Below are 23,239 nucleotides of genomic sequence, written 5' to 3'. Positions count from 1 at the left end.
CCTTGGCATGATTTTACACTTGCCTTGGCATGCATTGACTAAAGGACTGGAACAAAATGCCTGGAAAGAGAGAGGTTAAAGATAATTACAATCGCATGAACAGAAGTAAACCTTGGTTTTTAATAAGTTCCCTTAAAGTGAATGTCCATTCTTGAACACTGTAACTGTATGGATAGATTATTTTTTTCTTATTTCAAGATTCTGTACTGAATAATTGTTCGCCCCTTAGGCTAAATGCACACGATCAGGATTGCGTGCGGATTTGCATGCGGAAAATCCACACCGTAGGTCATGTACATTGTATTCTATGAGAATTTGAAATTCTCAATGCACACGATGCAGATTTTTTTTCTGTGCAGATTTTGACCTGCATGTCAATTTATTTTATTTTTCCTGACCGGATTTTCTTCGTTCACATTCAAAATCCGCATGCAAATCCGCGCTAATTGATGCGGATTGACCGTACAGATTTGCCTGCGAACACCTGTGGATTTCAGTGCGGATTCTCCGCACATGAATCCTGACCGTGTGCATGTACCCTCCGGTTCAAGGGGAAAAAAATTACATAAACTGGGGAGCAAACAGAAGACTTACCTGGTGACGTCATTTTCATCTGCAGACCCCTGAATTTCCTCTTCTATCATCCAAGATGGCCGCACTACTTCTCAGACTACCAGATAGATACTGTGCATTGGGTAGAACAATACACTACCCGGTGCCCTCAGATTGGCCAGCATTGCTCACGTGATCAGTGCTGGTCAACCCAAGAACAGAGCTGTTCTTGCGGTGCTGCCATCTTGGATGGCAGAAGAAGAGCCTGGAACTCCATGGATCTACAGTTGAAAAGATGAAAAGGAGGTCACCATGTGAGTGTTCTGTTCTTTCTCCAGTTAACCCTCATGCACACGACCGTTTTTTGTCCGCGTCCGATCTGCATTTATTGCTGATCAGATGCGAACCTATTCATTTCTTCGGGGCGCAAAAGATGCAGACAATACACTTTGTACTGTCCGCATCCATATATCCGTTCTGCAGCTCCTCAAAAAGATTGACCGTCCTAATCTTGTCCATATTGCGGACAAGAATGGGCATTTCCACTGTAGTGCGAGACACACACAGCTGGGATTCGTGTTTTAGCTGATCCACAGTTTGTGTACTGAAAAACATGGTTGTGTGCATAAGCCTTACTGTGATTTTTTTTTTTTTTTTTTCCTGGCTTGAGGGGTACCTTTTTAAATACCCACCTGTTTTGGGCTGTAAAATGGTTATTCCAGCTTTAGACAACTTTTTACATTTGGCCAATACTACACCATACAGAAACAAAAATATCCATTCACCTGCTCCCTTCTGCTTGGTTTCTGCACAGAGTCTCCTCTTGGCAATGCTTCCGGTCCCAGGCTTTTACACATCCAGGCGAGGTGGACCGCCAGAGATAGCCAAGCACAATAATCATCTGTCTCTGGCAGTCCTATAGGAAAAATGGAGAGCTAGCTTGCATGTTCAACCGCCACTGCATTCATATGGGGGGGGGCCCCAATTTTTGTGCTTGGTGGGGGTCTCGGAGATTGGACCACTACCTATCAGACACTTATCCCCTATCCTTTGGATAGAGCATAAGTTTAAGTCGTAGGACAACCCCTGTTAGTTTCTTACATGACTATTTTTCTGCCTGTGAGGGATGTTCATTTAGTGTCTGTCGAAGATCTTCATCAGGACATCATCCTGGTCTATATATTATGAGCTCCGTTGTACCCAATGGCCGGATTATCAGTGAATGATAGCATTCCTTGTATAAGTGTATACAGAGATGGTTGACGGTCACTGATGGTTGTGTGAGGGTTTGGCCTTAAAGGGGGTTTTTCTATCTCAGACAATGGGGGCATATCGCTAGGTTCATGATTAATAGAAATATTAGGATGCCTCCACCTCCCCCCTCCCCTTTGATCCCTTGTGCCCCTAAGAGGTATTCGATTATCCCAACGGAATGAAAATACCAACCTTTTTAAAGTGGATATTAGTGTCTATGATATGCGTTCCACCTTGGAACACACATTTCCGGTCTGAACATAGGAAGTGTTGCCCCTCCCCACCTCCACTCCAGCACATGGTCATGTTAAACTCAAGTATATAAGGCCTACTGGTAAGTCAAACCACTATAACTCCATTCTGTTGTCTGTACACTTACTTTTACTGCTCCCGAAGAAGGGGTATATATTGAATAACCCCCGAAACGCGTTGAGCCCACCTTTAGATATGATTTTTAGAAAATAAAAAGAAGTATTGGCTACTGCCGTGTTTTTTTCCTACTACACTACAAACGATCCTGGCGGGGGGAGGCAGCGTCCTTGGGTGTCTTGAGCTTATCCCATTGATTTTATTTTAATTCCGGTTTCCATTGGATTTTATTTTCAACATAAGATCTCCACTACAAAGGCCATATACTTTATTTATTTGCATGCTATTCCGACCAATGGTACTATAATCTCTTTCAGTTATTACGTTAGGTTTGGCGCCATCTTTGTCGTGGTTTTCTTTTTTCCCTCCTTCAATAGTTGAAAGGCTATTTTGAGCTAAAAAAAGAGCAGATACTTAAATATGTAAATTAAAAGTTTTATTTATTCTTTTACCTAAAACTATATATCAATCTGCTCACCTCCTCCTGCTCTATAACCTGCAGATTGCATTGCATTTTGTGGTTACAGGTTCCCTTTAAGTTGCAGCTCGGCACAGTCTGAAAAAATGTGTCCAAACTGAGTGCAATGACTTGTAGAAATGTGCTGACTAGCAGATGCTGAGTAACAGAGCTCTATTGTTTCAATGTGGGATGCCTCAAATGTACTGGGAAATGTGCCCATTCTCAGCAGCTTACCTGTCCTGTGTGACCGAGCAAAATCTAACCCATGGAAATGACAGCGCAGAGATAAAGTAAATCCTATGGATGAGCATTTATGCACAGTCAGCTGAATGTGTCTTGGCGCGTGGCTCACAAGCGTGATGGTGCACTTTTTGCTTTTGTTACAGATGCATTATATTTTGGCTTATGAGGAACCGTGGATCCTTGTCAGATATTATCTTTTTTTTTATTTCTTCATCGAATTTTGACTAGAATCCCAGAGGGGTTGTCTGTCATGGCTTGGTGGTAGTTTGCCGTGACACTTTTTCCGTGCATGCTCGTTGCCAGTGGCAACGTGTTGTTTGTTAAGCATGCGTGTGCACTTCCCTTTTAAGGCTTTCTTACTTCCCTTTCTGGTATGCACGTAAGAGGTGTGTAAGGGTGAGCTGGGTGTGGTCTCAGGTCTCTTCATATACTTTTGCTGTGAGACCATTGTTATGTCTGCCTTTGTAAGAGAAGGAACTTGCTCCTTTCTTGGATGCTGTATGAGGGCCATCCTAGTTTGACATCGATGTCAACTGATGTCTTTTTATTTCACCCCTTTGTGTCTGTTTCTGTTACCCTACCTCACTCGTATGTTTGGTGTGGGTTTATGTTTGGGGTTGTTGTTATGTCTGGTTTGGTGTTTCATGTCTGGCCTGTTTGGTGTTTCATGTCAGCATGGATGCCAGACATATCCTTTGTATGTCCTAACCTCCAGAAAGGGGGTCCCTGGAGTTCCCTGGAGGGGGGACTACAAGCAGCGTGGCCTAGTGCCGCCGTGGTTCAGGCTGTTACTACTGGATTCTGTGTTTGGTGTTCATGCTAGGTCCTGCCTGGTGCATGTGTTTGGGCCTATGCACATTACCAGGATCCAGTGGTAGCGGCGTGGACGGCTTGAGTTCCTGTTGCAGCTGTGTCAGGTAGGTAGGTCCTGTTGGCAGTGGTGTTTTCTGCCTCTGGACACTTACCTGTCGTGTCATCCACTGTTGGCTACTTTCTTCCCCTTTGTTGCTAGGCCTATTGGAGGCTCCAGACATTCACTCAGGGTTCGAGATTATGGTGGATGCAGAAGAGAAGTCCTGGAGATGATCAGTATTGGTTTAGTGAGGGCGGGTGGAAGCAGGTTATTTAAAGGCTTTGAACACCTTTGTGGGCAGTTGTTTTATTATTGCATTCTAAATAGTTTGAGCTAAAATCATTTGATTCTTATTTAAAAATTTCAACTGTTTTTCCTGTACGGCATTCACCTTCAGATGTCTGCAGATTGTCCCTTATCTTTTTCAGTGAATCCATTAGAGAGCTCCTGGCACCTCAAACTAGCACTGTGAAAGGAACCGGAGGCACAGCTCAGTTGAATCATACTGGTTATGCTGGGTTGCTGCAGCTCCGCTACCATTCACTCCAGCGGGAGCTGAGCTGTAGTAACCTGGCACTAGCCACGACACTTTGAACGGTGCTGTGCTTCCTTCTTCATTCAGAGTTCTAGTTCCAGTCCAGAGGCTACAGAGAACAGCTGATCGGTGGGGGAGCAGAGTGTCGTTCCTTCATCAATCAGATATTAATGATCTATCCTGAGGATAGGTCATCAATGTTTGGAGCCTGGAAAACCGCTTTAACATTAAGCTGTTCCTATGGAAACCCTCTTCGAAGTGTTCATCGATGTTCAAAGGGTATTCAATGAAGGGACTAGCAGAGAGCAGAGGACTGAGAGGAGAGGTGGCTTAGTAGGGTAGCAGGGTTGAAGCTGGATTGAGAAGTGCTGTAATCTTAGAGTGAGAAGTCTGACTTTCCCTAAATCTCTCTGGATGTATGGAAAACATGCTGAGGGATTTTATTCGTTATATTGAAGCGCTGTTTTGAGTGTGTGCACTTTTTTTGCCCTGTGACAGCTGCAGGATGTTTTCATTTTACTTTTACAGCAATCGTTAAATGAGCCTTTGTTTCTTCTGTAAAAACAGTAGCAAACTACAATATTTAGATCTCTCACTTCCAGAGCGTTTCTTGTTTTAAAAGTTCTTAGAAATGGGATAGGATTCTAAAATCTTTCCTGGAAGTGCACCTAGTGGATATCCTGAGAAATGTTTGGCTTTTCATTATTTATACCCAAAGTGCAAGAGTGCCTTATGCATACTGAGAAATACAAAGAACGGCAATTTCAAAGCTTAAGACGGGATTTTAAAAAAAAATTTTTTAGGGGGGCTTCTTGATGACTCACCCTGGTAACAACCGATAAAGTTTTGATGACCTGTTCATTTTTGTATTTATTGGGATTTAGGCATTCCTTGTATTTAAGGTTCCAAGTATTCAGTTGCAATAGACAGCGATAGAATATGGGACTACCTTCTCTATTGGTCCTGGTGTGTATTTGAGAAAGGGACATTAGAAACTGGGATTGATGTGAATGATGACCATGTCTGTATAGAATATATTGGCGCTGTATATACAACAGGAAATTTAAAAAATAGGAAATTTGAAAACAGTGGTTCAAAGTAATTCACAAACCTTGTTGTCTCACTTCAGCAAGTGGCATTTATTATGTAGAGAAAGTTAATACAAGGCACTTACTAATGTATTGTGATTGTCCATATTGCCTCCTTTGCTGGCTGGATTCATTTTTCCATCACATTATATGCTGCTTGTTTCCACGGTAACGACCACCCTGCAATCCAGCAGCATTGGTCATGTTTGCACACTATAGGATAAAGTGGCGGCCGAGACTGTGGGAGCTCACATAGGCTGGTGCTTTTTTCTTTAGTGTGCAAGCACTGCAGTGCATAATGTGATGGAAAAATTAATACAGTAAGCAAAGGAAGCAATATGGAAAATCACAATACATTAGTAAGTGCCTTGTATTAACTTTCTCTGCATAATCAATGCTTATGGCTGAAGTGAGACAACCCTTTTAAGTAAAAGCTGAATTGTATGGTTTGGCTAGAGTTGCCCAGGGGGTCATTTATCATACTCTACACTCCAGAATTCTGTCTTGAGAAACTCACAAAATAGGGCTTCTGCAACTTTGAGTTCACTTTTTTGCAAAATTTTTGAATTTTTACACTAATCGCTCTAGTTTTGGAAAGTGGGTTGAAAATTGGCCATAGTTAGCTCTGTATTGAACTTTACTCCAGATTTGTGACTGGGGTGTTTTTAAAAAGACACATCAAAAAGGCCTAAAGCCGGTGGAGTAGGAAAGTCTAGAAATGCTACTCTAGTTATGTCGGATTTTAAAATACATGCTTAAAAAAAAATCCGCGCAGAATAAAAATGTCTTTCAGCGGGAAAATAAGTATTCACTTCAATACAAAGCTGAATTTTCAGCTTGAAGATTTTAAAGCAGATCTGTGCCAAAAAATGTGCGAAAAACGCACTAAAAATGCATGAACTTTCATGGAGCTGTTTTTTTTTTTCTGCTTCCTATTTATTTCAGTGGGAGATTCAGTGCTGATTCTGCCCCCAAGATAGGGCATGCTGCTTCTTTTTAAAGGGAGTCTGTCATCAACATTTCACCTTTGTAACCCTTCCCATAGCTTTCTAGCAGCCTTACAGTTAATAAAAACGTTACCTTTATGAGCAATCCTGGACTTATAAAACCGGCAAAAAACAACTTAGTAGCATATGCAAATGAGGGCTCGCAAGTGCCCAGGGGCGGCATTGCCCTCGTAGGTGCCCTGCTAGCTCAGCCTTTTCTTCGCTTCCCTCCGCCTGCCCATCCTTTCCCTCTGACCGCCTATCTACTAACTTCTTGTTTCGCTGAGATCCCGCGCCTGCGCACTCATCCGTTGGCCGGCGCATGCGCACTGCGATGCCCATTCCTTGTACGGCATCACAGTAATTAATGCGTATGCGGCGGCTTCCCACCGTTAGCCGGCGCATGCGCATTAATTACTGTGATGCCGTACAATGAATGGGCATCGCAGTGCGCATGCGCCGGCCAACGGACTGAGTGCGCAGGATCTCGGCGAAACAAGAAGTTAGTAGATAGGCGGTCAGAGGGAAAGGATGGGCGGGCGGAGGGAAGGAAGGGGCGGGGGGAAGCGAAGAAAAGACAGAGCTAGCAGGGCACCTAATAGGGTAACACTGCCCCTGGGCACTTGCGAGCCCTCATTTGCATATTATATATTGCCGGTTTTATAAGTCCAGGATTGATCATAAAGGTAACGTTTTTATTAACTGTAAGGATGCTAGAAAGCTATGGGAAGGGTTACATGTGTACAAAAGAAACAAGTGCTGCTTCCTATTGAAATGAATGGAAAAGGCTGTTTTGAGACCTTTTTGGAGCAGATTTGAAGCAGATTTTGAGACCGAAATGCTCCAAAATCAGCCCAAAGAAACTGTGTGAGCTGGCCCTTAGGGTTGACATTGCGTCAATTTTAACATACAACGTGTACTGTTTGATAAATTTGGTGCAAAGTCTGACAATGGATGGAGACTCAAGGATAACTGACTTCAAATATTACCCTCATGATGAATTCCCCCCACAGTTATTCTTTTTAAGAACTAATAAGGAACATTTTCTCATAGTTTATGTGGATTGTGTGTCTGTTTTTTTTATTAGCTTCATTATTTGTGTTTTATTGGTAAGTTTCCTTGATTGTTATATTCTGTATTCATGCCTTCAGTGAAGAATTACGTAAAGAAGTACGTCAGCTAAAACGAGAACTAAACACAGCAAAAAGGAAAAGGGAAGACGAAGCAAAAGAAATTGAAAAAGAAAAGGAAGCAAAAGAGGGTAAGTACTTTTCAGTGTGTGATCTTGCATAATGATCCAAATGTAACCATCTCCATTTTTTTTATTCTTTCTGTAAAGGGGTTATCCGACTCTTTGTAACTATCCTCTGCATAGGTCATCAGTATCTGATCGCTTGTTTGAGAAGGCACCGGCACTCCTGTGAGAGCTGCAGCCTTCTTGCTGTTTACACTTGGCCACTGACATTGTGTTCACCGGTCAATTGGCCTAGGCGCAGCTCAGCCCCATTCACTTGAATTGGGCCGTGCGACTGATGGTCGTGAAGTCACTAGCCTAGAGTAAGCATTGAAAAGGCCATGACGCTCACAGGAGCACCTGGGCCTTCTCAAAGAGCTGATCGTTGGAGGTCCCAGGTGTCAGACCGCCACTGATCGGATGCTGATGGCCTATCTAGAGGATAGCTCATCAATTGCAAAGAGTCGGATAACCTCTTTTAAACCTGCATTTTCAGGGGATCTAGTTCTTATGGAAGTCTGCCAAGGAGTATCATGGTCAGTGGAAAGATTGACAACCTTAACACTTCCGGGTGACACTTCCATAAGTGTCAGTTCCATTGTGACAGTGCTCAGGGTATGTACATGCTCTTGGTATCTCTGGAACAATTTCAGTTCCAAATTGTCATAAAATCCCCGGTGTGGGCCCTTGATCTTATATTCACTAGAACTGCTTTGAAAAGCTTCTCAGATGTTTGGTGCCAGTCTTTTAAAAAGGGTATTCTGGTTATAACATGTTATGATCTATCCACAGGATAGGAAATAACTTTCATATTGATGGGAGGCCTACCTCTGAGACCCCCACCGATCATGAGAACAGGGTCTCTGTACCCTGTGGAGCCCCCCTGAAATGGATGGAGCGGCAGGTCGGAAAAGTGCAATGCCAGTACATTAACTTCTGTGGGAGCGCAGGAGATAGCCGAGTAATGCTCCCCTTTATGTAGGAGCTTTGTTGAGTCATTGAGTCATAAAATGCTCCAAATCTAGGTTGTTGTCCCCCGTCCCCCCCTTCCCCTAGCAAACTGGTCTAAAGTAAAATACCCAAAAAGTGGAGCAAAGAAAAGAGGTGCCAAATCTATTGAAGTATGTGAGCCTCAGATATATATTTGGCGCATATTCAGCCAAGCTCTTCTAGATTACCTTTTGTATGCAGAAATGGAGACTAAGAAGTAGTAAAAAATAAATAAAAAATCTGTCATGTAAACCAATGACATACATTTAAAAGAATACATGGGCAGCTTTAAACCCAGGTTGATCTGCATTACATTTAAAGAGAATGTGTAGTCAGAAAATGTACTGGTAAACCAGGCACAATGTGTGTAGGGCTAGCTCAGCAGAATGCTATAATGCCTTTGACTTACCCAACTGTTTCATTGTGGAGAAAAAGTACTTTTAATTCATATGCAAATGAGCAGTTAAGTGCACCAAGTGCAGACCCAAGCTCCTCTTGCTTCCTCTTCTAGTCCCTCCCTCTCCTTGATTGAGAGGGCCAGCCGAGATGACTATGCAGAAATTTAGTCCTGTCAATGAAGGAGAGGAACGAGCTGGCAGAGGAAGCAAGTTGCACATAGTGGCTTGGGCCCTTAAAGGGGTTCTACTAGAATTATTTAAAATGGCTGCCAGAAACCTATCCTAAAATATAAACAGGACTGGTTGCCTAGGAGGGTCGAGGCCTCACTACGCACTACACTGCTCTACAGTAGATGGTAATGATACAATCCTGCCTTTCATAGGCCATGATGGCTGAGCAGCCTGACAGGAATGCTCACCAATGTGTAGTATATACAAGTGCTGGAGCGTGGTGTATAGTGAGGCCCCACCCTAGGCTCTGCAAGTCCTGCTCACATTCTAGGACAGGTTAATGGTGGCCATTTTAAATCCTTCCCGGAGAACCTCTTTAACTGCTCATTTGCTTGTACTTTTTGTCCAGAATGAAGCAGTAGACCGCTAAGTGAAAGGCATCATTACATTCAGCTGAGCTAGCCCTACAAGGCATTGTACCTGGTTTACCAGTGAATTTTCTGCTGACCGACTGGACAGGTGGGCGCTAAATGGTTTGTCTCATTTTGACAACCCCTTCTGAATCCTTCAGTGATCAACTGGCCTTGCCATACATTTCATCCACCTGGGCTGCTCCTCACATGCCTCCAATAAATTATAGTACAGCACCATATTTCATGGATGATGGGACTGGCCATTGCAAAGGTTCCTCTGCCTGCAGGGTAGTGCCATATACATAGCTCCACCAATACAAAGCTTGGGTAACTTCTTTTTATTTACGTGTCTGAATATATTCCTAAATTAATAGGATGGCCTTCATGTTCACCTCTTATAGCTTTATTTTATTTCCTGGAGTATCTATCCCATCTGCAAGTGACCTGTAACATAAGATTATTTGTATTTCTGCTAATAATAGGTCCATGGAATTTTATGCTATTTTTGTTTTGTCAGAAGGATAATATTTTCAGATTGCATATTTAGTCCCAAATACTTGGCCCTAGCATTTTGTTTTGTAGCAAAGTAAATATTTAAGATTATAAACGCTCTTATAAAACCTGGTTTTCATACGAAAGAAACACTTTAGCTTTTTTTTTCGTAATATACACAAATGAGGAGTCATTGGTGGCATGTTACTAGGGTATGTTCCCAATGTCTCATCACTGGGGGCAGACAATTAAGACCACTGTCAATCGCTGGAACGTAGGAGCAGCAATGTGTAACCGCTGGTATCACGGGCCATAGAACTATCCAGGCCTTCTACAGCCTAGGAGACATGGGCAACTGTAGCGTCAAATGTTCCACCAAATCCGTTAACATTTATTACAGTGTGAGCAGTCGTGGCCAAATGTTTTGAGACTGACACAAATAATGATTTTTCACATAGATTTCTGTTTTGTTTTTAATTTTGACAATTTGCATTAACTCTAGAATGTTATGAAGAGTGACCAGATGAATTGCAATTAATTGCAAAGTCATTCCTTGCCATGAAAACTAACTTAATCAGAAAAAACCATCTTCAGTGCACTTCAGCCCCGCCACAGAATAAGGCTACTTTCACACTCGCGTTTTGGGCGGATCAGTCATGGATCTGCAAAAACTGATCTGTTACAATAATACAACCACATGCATCCATCATGAACGGATCCGTTTGTATTATCTGTAACATAGCCAAGACAGATCTGTCATGAACTCCATTGAAAATCAATGGGAGACGGATTTGTTTTCTATGGTACCAGATTGTGTCAGAGAAAACGGATCCATCCCCATTGACTTACATTGTGTGTTAGAATGTATCCGTTTGGTCAGGTGGACAGCAAAACGCTGCAGGAAGCGTTTTGGTGTCCACCTCAAGAGCAGAATGGAGACTGATCTGAGCCAAACTGATGCATTCTGAGCAGATCTTTTTCCATTCAGAATGCATTAGCGCAAAACTGGTCCGTTTTGGACCGCTTGTGAGAGCCCATGACTGATCTCACAAACGGAAAGCCAAAACACTAATGTGAAAGTAGCCTAACTTCATTTCAGTGAACTTCTCATTAGCTCAGGATAAAGTGTTAACAAGGACAAGGTAGCTGATATCACTGTTATGCTGATTAATAATAATAATCTTTATATGGCGCCAACATATTCCGCAGTGCTGTACAATCAGGGAATTCAAGTACAAACAAAGTCCTAAATGACATAGCAGCAAACAGGTCAACAATTATAACAAGAGGAATGAGGGCTCTGCTCGCAAGAGCTTACCATCTATGAGGAGATGGGGTGAGACAAAAGGTGACACAAAAGGTAAAAATTGCTTGTTTTATATACTGGGCCGGCCATCTCAACACAATAGGGGAGTAGATATAAGGCTGCATGAGCTTCTGAGTGCATGGGGTGTGGTGGATACTGATAGATGCTGATTGAGTTAGAGGAGCAGACTGGTTGCTTTAAAAGGGGGGGTGGTACTTAAAATCATTGTCTTCTTCTGTTAACCATGGTTACCTTCATGGAAGCATGTGTAATCACTATTGCTTTGCATCAAAAAGCCTTCACAGGCAAGGACATTGCTTTTAAGATTGCATCTAAATCAACCATTTATGGGATCATCAAGAACTTCAAGGAGAACTGTTCAGTTGAAGAAGGCTACAGGGCACCCAAGAAAGTTCAACAAGTGCCAGGATGGCAGAGAGGGTTCAGCTGTAGGATGCTGCAGAGCTTGCAGGTGGGAATGCATCTGCATACATAGTGAGGAGAAAGACAGACCGACATTTTGCAGAAAGTACCGGGATTGGACTGCAGAAGACTGGGGTAAAGTTATTTTCTCTGAAGAACCCCATTCAGACAGTTTGGGACATCTGGAAAAAATGATTGGTGGGAGAAGAAAAGGTGAACTATGAATCCTGTCATATCAACAGTAAAAAGCATCCTGAGACCATTCATTCATGTGTGGGGTTGCTTCTCATCTAAGGCTACTTTCACACTTGCGTTCGGGGCTCCGCTTGTGAGTTCCGTTTGAAGGCTCTCACAAGCGGCCCCGAACTGATCCGTCCAGCCCTAATGCATTCTGAGTGGATACGGATCCGCTCAGAATGCATCAGTATGGCTCCGTCTGTCCTCCGCTCCGCTCAGCAGGCGGACACCTGAACGCTGCTTGCAGCATTCGGGTGTCCGCCTGGCCGTGCGGAGGCAAACGGATCCGTCCAGACCTACAATGTAAGTCAATGGGGACGGATCCGTTTGAAGTTGACACAGTATGGCTCAATTTTCAAACGGATCCGTCCCCCATTGACTTTCAATGTAAAGTCAAAACGGATCCGTTTGCACTATCATGAACAAAAAAAAAAATATTTTTTTTTTTTTTTTTTTTTTTGTTCATGGTAATGCAAACGGATCCGTTCTGAACGGAGCCACCGTCTGCATTAATATGAGCGGATCCGTTCAGAACGGATCCGATCGAACGCTAGTGTGAAAGTAGCCTAAGAGTAGGCTCACTCACAGTTTTGCCTAAGAAGACTGCCATGAATAAAGAATGGTATCAAAACCGCCTCCAAGAGCAACTTCTCCCAACCATCCAGAAGCAATTTGGTGATGAACAAAGCTTTTCCAGCATGATGTTGCAACAAGTCACAAGGCTAAAGTTATAACTAAGTGGATGGTGAACAAAATGTTGAAATTTTGTGTCCAGGAAGAATTGCAGAAGTATATAACACACACATGATAGGCACCTCGTGACACAATATCCTGAATTTATGTTGTTCTGAAAAGCTGTTCATTTTGTGACACACATTGTACTGCAGTATACTATAGAACAGGGATCAGCAACCTCCGTTACTCCAGCTGTTCTCCCAGAATCCTTTCATTTATATGGGAGTTACAAGAACAGCTGTGCAAGTTTGTAGTTTCACAGCGGCCGGAGGGCCGAAGGTTGCTGACCCCTGCTTTAGAAACATCTGACAAAAAGATCTAAAAACGTTGGAGCAGCAACGTTTGTGAAAAACAAAATTTGTGTGAGTCTGAAAACTTAAGGCCACGACTATACTAGGCACTTAGCAGATACTGTCAATGCTGTAAACAAGGCCTATGAGGGTATGTTCACAAGTTGGGATTGAAGGGGTTTTCTTCTTTATTTATATTGACCTATCCTCAGGATATTTCATAAATATCAGATCGGCAGGGGTCCGACTCCCGACACTCCCACCGATCAGCTGTTTGAAGAGAAGGCGGTGCCAGGAGTTGGACCCCTGCCGACCTGATATCAATGACCTACCCTATCAATATAAACAAAGCAGACAGCCCGTAAAATCCGCCGTGTTTTTTTGTTTGTTTTTTTTTTGTTTAGTTTTTTTCTAGAGGGTCTTCATCAGAAATCTGCAGCTATTGCTTGTTTTTTTGCCGTGCATGTGTCAAATATATGCTACAAATCCACAGCTTTTCCTTTTGTAGCTTTTTTTTAAAAAAATCTTTACTTTTTTTTTTAAATATATGGGTTAGTTCCTCGAGTGTACATCTGCCAAGGTTTCTGGCAGAAACCGCACCAAGAGGGAACATGTCCCTTGAAGTGTTATAAAAATGTGCATGGAAATAATCCACTGTGTTATGGACAGTAACATGGACTCCCATGTCCATGTGCTTTAGATGTGGAAATCTGTGCCCTAAGACAGGGATGGGCAAACTGCGGCTCTCCAGCTGTTGTAAAACTACAACTCCCAGTATGCCTAGTCTGCCTACAGCGATCAGCCTACAGCAGGGCATGATGGGATTTGTAGTTTTACAATAGCTGGAGAGCCGCCGTTTGCCCATCACTGGGCTAAGGCTCTGTTCACACTGGTATTAGGTCTTGTCAATTAGGCTTCAGTTGTTTTATGACAGAATAGCATAACATGTGTTGCAGGTATTGTATCTAGCAAAAACTGATACCTGACAGAAACTTGGCTGACCCATTACTCTGTGTTCACACTACTACCATGGACATCACAATGGAAACCCCTCTGAACTCCATGATAATTCAGTGGGATCCTTTGGGCGCAGATCCAGCACTGCATCATGGTTTTCATTTACGACACAGACTGTGACGCTAGTCTGAACATAGCTTAAGACATTGTAGAGACATAAAACTGATCTGTCAGACAGATCAAAAGTGATCATGATGGATTTGTCATCCTTCCTAGTTCTTGTAAAAACAGAAATCCTGATGCCAGTGTGAACCAAGCCTACATATTGCAGTGGAGTCCAGAGATGTCTAGATATACCGTACTTCTGTTTCCTCGGTGTGGAGGAATGAAACATGGAACGGTTTACCCTTCCTCTAAGGGGATAAAAGGTTAGATGTCTACATACATAGCTGATCATTTCTGGTCTCTTCATTTGAGTGGGTGGTTTCAGGCTTTGCCAAGCTGCTGTCAAGACCGTTCTTTAAATAAGTTCTTTTTTTGCTTTTATGCGACATTTACTGTAGTGGTGCCAGAAATTACATCAAACACATCATTCATTTAAGCACCAAATTTCCTTAACATCTTGTAGCACTTAATCAAGTATTTGAAAAGATACCGTCCTCTTCACAAGTTTCTGGTGTAAACCTGTGAATGTGTTACAAGCTAGGTCACTCTAGGCAAGGCTAATCTGCTGCTTATGATTAATGGCCGCACTAGGGAGAGCTGGTAGCTGTATCGGGTGCAGACTGTTGTACTTTTTTTTATTATTATTTTTTTTTTTTATGGGAGCACATTCACATTGCAGCTGGAGACTTTCCGGACCACACATGTTATTTCACTATTGATTTTGATTAATTACAACTTGTTCAGTCAGAGTGCCTTAAAATTATAATGACAGATGATTTAAAGTTTCCAAATTAGAGTCAGATAAGCAATATTGTCCCAGGAGCCGATCTGCATCGAGTTAGGATTCTTGCTCCTCTTTTAGTACCATGTGCTTTTTAGGTCCAAATTTTTTTTTTTATATATATATATATATATATAACTTTGAGAATATAGGACTGCACTCCAGATAAAAGTGAAAATTGTGCGCTTTTATTCACCCATAATATGGCAACCTTGCGACGTTTTGGCTCACAGCTGGAAGAAGGCTCTTGTGAGCCGAAACGTCGCAGGGTTGCCATATTATGGGTGAATAAAAGCGCACTATTTTCACTTTTATCTGGAGTGCAGTCCTATTTTCTCGAAGTTGTACTATTGGGGTATTGCCGCTGCCCTTGTGGACATTGCACCCGGTCCTTGGTTGGTGCTCCCGCTGGACTTTTTTTTACAATATATATATATCTTTAGAGGGGATGAAACACCATTTTACAGATATGGAGCTACAAAAACAGTTAAAGGCTATGTACACCTTTCGGGACATTTTTTAAAATTATTGCATTGTACCCATTTTGAGCTCAGTCATTTATTTTAAATTTTTTTAATTGTTGTTTATAAAAAAAAAATGAAGTCTTTTTTTCTGTACAGGGCTGAGATACTCTGGTAGCAGCCTCTGGGTTTTCTCTGTCTTTCGTCATCCATCTCACTTGACGGGCTTCTTATTTCTGCTCTCTGACATTATAAACGCTCATTATAGAGCAGTTCTTATTCAGCTGATGAGAATGTGGCATAAAGAAGTGACCTCTTAAAAAAAATTAGAGGGAAGGGTTATTAGATGACCAGCACAACCAGTCACACAGCTAGAAAAACTGTTAATCCTTTATGACAGACGTGCTCAATATTTTTTTTTAATAAAGGCCAATTGAAAAAATGATTTTTAGTTCAAAATTAGTTATGCAATCATAAAAAAAAAATAACTTTGAAGGCGTACATAGTCTTTAAAGGGGTTTTTCGCAGACTCAAATTAATGGGACTGAGCTGAAATCCCAAGCACAGCCACCAACAAAAGTACGGCACTATGCTTGTTAAACAGTAAAGTTGACATGACGCTCAACAGAGTCCTGCAGCCACTTGAGTCAGCTCATCGACAGGGGTGGCCATGGTAAAACCCCCATCAATCCATTGATTCATTCTTAGGGATAGGCTATAAATATTATATTCCCAAAATCCTTTTAATGATCCCATTCTAGCTGCTTGCCACTAGGGGTGCTAAGGAGTTTACTTAAAGGGGTCGTCTCACTTCAGTAAATAGTATTTATCATGTAGAGAAAGTTAATACAAGGCACTTACTAACGTATTGTGATTGTCCATATTGCCTCCTTTGCTGGCTGGATTCATTTTTCCATCACATTATACCCTGCTTGTTTCTATGGTTACAGACCACCCTGCAATCCATCATAGGAAAAAGCAGTAGCCTATGTGGGCTCCCATTGTCCGGGCCACCAGAGAGGCTGACACTATTTCCTATAGTGTGCAAGCACGACCACCACTGATGGATTCCAGGGTGGTCTGTACCATGGAAGCGAGCAGTGTATAATGTGATGGAAAAATGAATCCATCCAGCAAAGGAGGCAATATGGACAATCACAATACATTAGTAAGAGGCTTGTATTAACTTTCTCTATGTAATAAATAATATTTGTTGAAGTGAGACAACCCATTTAATCAGTTCAATGTACAAACAGTATGCTACTCCTAGCGGTGGCTAAAGGTAGCTAATATTTTATAGTGACCCCCTTACGAAGACCCTTTCTCCTTATTTACATAATGTTCATCTTCTTTATGTTGGTGTAGTAATCTGTACTTTATAGTCATTATGCCCTTGTTGTAATATACTGTACCTTTTCCAAATACGTATTGAAATAAGTATATCAGTATGCTTCTTTCCTGCTCTTTACTTGCTGCCCACAGACCAGACCCCATGTTTGGTGGGATAGGTTCCTATGTTTAAAAAAAAAAAAATGTAAAAAACAATAGCATGTGATGTGTTTTAATGTCCTGTGAATCTGTTTCGAAGTCATCTGGTCACAGTAGATGCTTGATATCCTATTAACTGCTTCAGGACACAACAATTTATTTGCACCTTCGGGACGCAGCCTAATTTTGCAAATCTGACCAGTGTCACTTTATGTGGTAATAACTTTAAAACGCTTTTACTTATCCAGGCCATTCTGAGATTGCTTTCTCTTGACATATTGTTCTTCATGACAGAGGCAAAATTGAGTCAAAATATTTCATTTTTATTTATAAAAAAAATACCAAATTTACAAAAAAAATTTAAATTGGCAAATTTCCAAATTTCTATTTCTCTACTTTTATAGTATAGTAATACCTCCAAAAATAGTTATTACTTTACATTCCCCATATGTCTACTTTATGTTTGGATCATTTAGAAAATCGGATTTTATTTTTTTGGGGATGTTAGACTTAGAAGTTTAGAAGCAAATCTTAAAATTTTCAAGAAAATTTCCAAAACCCAATTTCAGGACCAGTTCAGTTATCAAGTCACTTTCTGGGGCAATTTTTTTTTTTTCCAGTAACAAAGCAAGGGTTAACAGCCAAACAAAACTAAATATTTATTGCCTTGATTCTGTAGTTTACGACCACATATGGGGTGTTTCTGTTAACTGCTGTATAGGCACACGGCAGGGCACAGAAGGAAAGGAACGCCATATGATTTTTTGGAAGGCAGATTTCACTGGGATAATTTTAAGTTGCCATGTCACATCTGAAGCCCCCTGATGCACCCCTAGAGTAGAAACTCCCAAAAATGACCCCATTTTGGAAACTACAGGATAAGGTGGCATTTTTTTTGGTACTTTTTTTGTTGTTGGTTGTTTCAGTTTTGCATAAGAAAAGCATTTTTGAAAGCCATCGATTTTATTTTTTTTTTGATTTTTTTTTTTTTGATTTTTTTTTTGGCGACTGTCTTATGTAGGGGCTCATGTTTTTCCGGTATGAGATGACTGTTTGATTGGTACTATTTTAGGGTGCATATAACTTTTTGATCGCTTGGTATTACACTTTCTGTGATGTAAGGTGACAAAAAAATGGCTTTTTTGACACCGTTCTTATTTTTATTTTTTTACAGTGTTCACCTGAGGGGTTATGTCATGTGATATTTTATAGAACAGGTCATTACGGACGTGGCAATGACTAATATGTATACTTTTTTTTATTTATTTAAACTTTACACAATGTCATTTTTTTAAACAAAAAAATAATAATCATGTTTTAGTGTCCCCATAGTCTCCATAGTTTTTTTTTATTTTTTGGGCAATTGTCCTAGGTAGGGTAATTTGCAGGATGAGATTACTGTTTGGTATGATTTTGGGGTGCGTATGACTTTTTGATCGCTTGGTATTACACTATGTGATGTAAGGTGACAAAAATGGCTTTTTTAACACCGTTTTTATTTTATCTTTTTACGGTGTTCACCTGAGGGGTTAGCTCATGTGGTATTTTTTATAGAGCAGGTTATTACGAACGCGGCGATACCTAATATGTCAACTTTGTTGCCGTCTTAGGTAGGGGCTCATTTTTTGCGGGATGAGGTGACCGTTAAATTGGTACTATTCTGGGAGGCATATGCCTTTATGATCACTTGGTTTTGCACTTTTAGTGATGTAAGGTGACATAAATTATTTTTTTTAGCACAGTTTTAATTTTATTTTTGATGGTGTTCACCTGAGGGGTTAGGTCGTGTTATTTTTATAGAGCTGGTCGATACAGATGCGGCGATACCTAATATGTTGACTTTTCTTATTTTCCCTATTAAATTTTCTTTTTTCTTGAAACTTACATTTTTTTACTTTTTATATTTGTCCCACTGTGGGACTTCACGTTTTCAGGGTTTAATTACTGTTTCAATTGCTGAATTGAACTGTCAGAGTCTTACACAGTAAGGCCTCTTTCACACTGGCGAGTTTTCCACGCCGGTGCAATGCGTGAGGTGAACGCATTGCACCCACACTGAATCTGGACCCATTAATTTCTATGGGGCTGTGCACATGAGCGGTGATTTTCACGCATCACTTGTGCGTTGTGTGAAAATCACAGCATGCTCTATATTGTGCGTTTTTCACATAACGCAGGCCCCATTAAAGTGAATAGGGCTGTGTGAAAATCGCAAGCATCCGCAAGGAAGTGCGGATGCGGTGCGATACTTTTTTTTTTTTCTGCATGGTTGCTAGGAGATGATCGGGATGGGGACCCGATCATTATTATTTTCCTTTATATGGTTATAATGGAAAATAATAGCATTCCTAATACAGAATGCTTAGTAAAATAGGGATAGTGGGGTTAAAAAAAAAATAATAATAATTAAACTCACCTCATCCACTTGTTCGCGCAGCCCGGCTTCTCTTCTGTCTTCTTTGATGACCTGGGAGGAAAAGGACCTTTGGTGATGTCACTTCGCTCATCACATGATGGATCATGTGATGGACCATGTGATGAGCGCAGTGACGTCACCAAAGGTCATCAAAGAATAAGACTGAAGAGAAGCCGGGCTGTGCGAACAAGTGGATGAGGTGAGTTTAATTATTTCTTTTTTTTTTTTAAACCCCCTCATCCCTATTCTACTAAGCATTCTGTATTAAGAATGCTATTATTTTCCCTTATAACCATGTTGTATAGATTCTTAAATTTTCCCTTATAACACCTAACCCAAACCCGAACTTCTGGGTTCGGATCTGGGTACCAAACGTGCCGATTTTTCTCCCGTGCGTGCAAAACGTGCGTGCATTTTCCTGCAACCCACCCGCATCTTTTCCCGCACGTCACCTGCAACGCCCGTGTGAACCCAGCCTAAGACGCTGACGGTTGCCTAGAAGACCCAGCCTGCCAGGTGGATCTCCTAGGCTTCCGTAGCTGGCAGGCTCTGATGCCTGTGTAAGGCATCAGGGCTGCTATGGCAACCATCAACCCCCTGCCAGCGCAGCGCGGGGTCTGATGGAATCAGAGGGAGCCCTCTCCCTCTTTAAACCCTGCACATGCCGCAGTCAGAGCTGACCGCGGCATGTGAAAGGGTTAACCCCTTTAACACGGGTGAGTGCAATGTGTGAGGTGAACGCTTTGCACCCGCACTGAATCCGGACCAATTCATTTCTATGGGGCTGCGCACATGAGCGGTGATTTTCACGCATCACTTGAGCGTTGAGTGAAAATCGCAGCAAGCTCTATTTTGTGCATTTTTCACGCAACGCAGGCCCTATAGAAGTGAATGGGGCTGAGTGAAAATCGCAAGCATCCGCAAGCAAGTGCGGCTACGGTGGGAAATAATACAATCTACACAACCTTCACCGCATACAGCGATGCCAGCAGATGCAGCAGGGGCCCGGCTATCCGTAACAGCCGAGCATGTGCTGCGGATCCGGCGGGCGCAGCTCCTGCACACGCCCGATGCCATCACGTACATGCACGTGGGAATGCGGTAAGGCACCACATTCCCCACGTACGTGTACGTGAAAATGCAGGAAGGGGTTAAAACCATTTTATCATAGTTAGGGCGCTGAGTTCCGTCCTAGGGCCTCAAATCCGGAAAAGAACTGATCACTTTTATCCTAATGAATTCTGAATGGAGAGTAATCCGTTCAGGATGCATCAGGATGTCTTCAGTTCAGTCTTTTTGACTGATCAGGCTTTTCAGAAAACCGTAGCATGCTGTATTTTTACCTCCGGCCAAAAATCCTGAACACTTTGACTGAACGCCGGATCCGGTCTTTTCCCCATTGACTTGCATTAACGCTGAATCCGGCGCAGTGTGTTCAGTCAAACCGGATCTGGCTTTTGCATGTTAAACCCGAAAAATGTGAAAAAAAAAGTTAGTCCATAAATGGCGGATCTGTTTTTTCCAATGCATTTTTTCATTGTGATCAAAATCCTGATCAGGATTCAATTGTAATCCGTTTTCACACGTTTTTCCGGATCCGGCAGGTAGTTCCGTTGTCGGAATTGAACGCCGGATTTAAACAACGCTAGTGTGAAAGTAGCCTCATATAATATTTAGGGCATATACTTTAATACTAAATAATATATATATATTAAAATTTATGGGTATGCGTTTGACTAAAATGAGCAGTTTTGTTTTATTCTATAATTTATTGACATTTCTCCCAAATTCCAGAAAACAAATATAGTATTTTAGAGTATTTTTATTTTTAAAATAACTGGTCAAAATAACAACACCGTTACAGTAATATCAGACCTCGAATATTATTTGTTATAATTTTATTTATTCATTAGAATTCATTTTCAAACAACTCAGCGCTAATATTTTAATTTAGGTGGAGTCCAGAAATCAATATTTCATGGAATAACCCTGATTTGTAATCACAGCTTTTATACGTCTTTGCGTGCTTTCCACCAGTCTTTCACATTGCTGCTGGGTAACCTTATGCCCCTCTTTGCGCAGAAATTCAAGCAACTTGGCATTGTTTGTTGGCTTGTGACCATTCATCTTCCTCCTGATCACATTTCAGAGGTTTTCAGTGGGGTTCAGGTCTGGAGATTGGGCTGGCCATGCTAGGGTCTTGATCTGGTGGTCCTTTATCCACACCTTGATTGATCTGGCTGTGTGACATGGGGCATTGTCCTGCTGAAAGAAACAATCGGAGTTGGGAAACATTGTCTGAGCAGAAGGAATTTAGTTTTTTCTTTCAAGATAACTTTGTATGTGGCTTGATTCATGTGTCCTTCACAAAGACAAATCTGCCCGATTCCAGCCTTGCTGAAACACCCCCACATCATCACCAATCCTGCACCAAATGTCATAATCTGTGTGAGACACTGTGGCTTGTAGGCCTTTCCATGTCTCCTAACCATTACATGACCTGGTATTGGGCAAAGCTGAAAACTCAACTCATCAGAGAAGATGACCCTGTGCATCCTCTATGGCCTAATCCTTATGGTCTTTTGTAAACTTCCGCCTGGCTCTTTTTTGCTTCTCATTGATGAAAATTTTTATTCTCTAGACTTCAGCCCTGCCTCTAGAAGACTGTTTCGAACCACCCTCACCATGCATTTCACCCCAGCTCCCGCTTGCCATTCTTTTTGTAGTTCACTTGATGTCATCCTACGGTTGTTAAGTGAGATTCAAATGAGGTGGCGATCATCTCGGTCAGTAGAAAGTAGTTTCCACCCACTACCAGTCTGTAACTTTGTTACCCCTGATGTTTTCTGCATGACCTTGTTCTTATGAATCACTTTATTTGAAATGTTAAAGAGGACCTTTCACCGATTATTACAATGTGAACTAAGTGTACAGACATGGAGAGCGGCGCCCGGGGATCTCACTGCACTTACTATTATCCCTAGGCGCCGCTCCGTTCTCCTGCTATGCCCTCTGATATCTCTGCTCACTAAGTTATGGTAGGTGGAGTCTGCCCTTGTTCTTCTGTAGCGCTAGCCAATCGCATTGCAGAGCTCACAGCCTGGGAGAAAATAACCTCCCAGGCTGTGAGCTCTGCGCTTCGATTGGCCAGCGCTAGAGCAGAACAAGGACAGACTCCGCCTACCATAACTTAGTGACTGAAATCTCCGCCTACTATAACTTAGTGAGCGGAGATACCGGAGGGCATAGCGGGAGAATGGAGCGGCGCCGAGAGATAATAGTAAGTGCAGTGAGATCCCTGGGCGCCGCTCTACGTGTCTGTATACTTAGTTCACATTGTAATAATCGGTGAAAGGTCCTCTTTAAGGATGGAAGCAACCTGACACTCACTGTATCCCTCTGCCTGACACTCACTCAGAACTTTTCCTTTCAACTCTTTTAGCATGGTCTGTAGTTATTTTTTGATCACACTTACTTTTCGGGTACTACTAGCACGGCTGTTGCTGTCCACCTGGTTCTATAACCAGAGAATAGTGATTACCACAGGAGAGGTTTTTATACTATTGCTCGGTAAATAAGATCTGCTTTAGGTGATCACCCAGTCAGCACCTCAGTAAGAATGAGTTGTGCCTGTGGTCGCATTGAACAAACACTGGAATAGATTGGCTGCCATACATGTGGAGATACTGATTTAAGAAGATATTGGAGTGGCCTCTTAATTTCTTTCCAGAGCTGTAGATATATCCTTCGATTTCCAATATAACTGCTTTCACTGTAATAGTTTTTTTTTACTTTAAACCTAAATGACATTCTCTGTAGCTTTGTATCCTTACCCGCCCTTTGCTTTATGGTGTACCAATCCTAAATTATGTGTTTTTTTTTCAACATTACATTGATTTCTAGTTCAGTGATTGATATGGACAGGCAGACAAAACATAACTG

General features: G+C 41.8%; 1 protein-coding gene across 1 annotated transcript in view; it reads left to right on the top strand.

Annotated features, from left to right (window-relative positions):
• Window positions 1–23,239, top strand: part of CWC27 (CWC27 spliceosome associated cyclophilin) — a 256,562-nt gene that overhangs the window by 138,730 nt on the left and 94,593 nt on the right. Inside the window, exon 11 of the mRNA XM_044276156.1 lies at window positions 7,492–7,601. Coding sequence (XP_044132091.1) covers window positions 7,492–7,601 — 110 coding nt within the window. The remainder of the gene's footprint in view (window positions 1–7,491; window positions 7,602–23,239) is intronic.

The sequence above is a fragment of the Bufo gargarizans genome, chromosome 1 (assembly GCF_014858855.1).
Source record: "Bufo gargarizans isolate SCDJY-AF-19 chromosome 1, ASM1485885v1, whole genome shotgun sequence".
NCBI classification, from domain to species: domain Eukaryota; kingdom Metazoa; phylum Chordata; class Amphibia; order Anura; family Bufonidae; genus Bufo; species Bufo gargarizans.
This window is presented reverse-complemented; position numbering and strand designations above follow the sequence as displayed.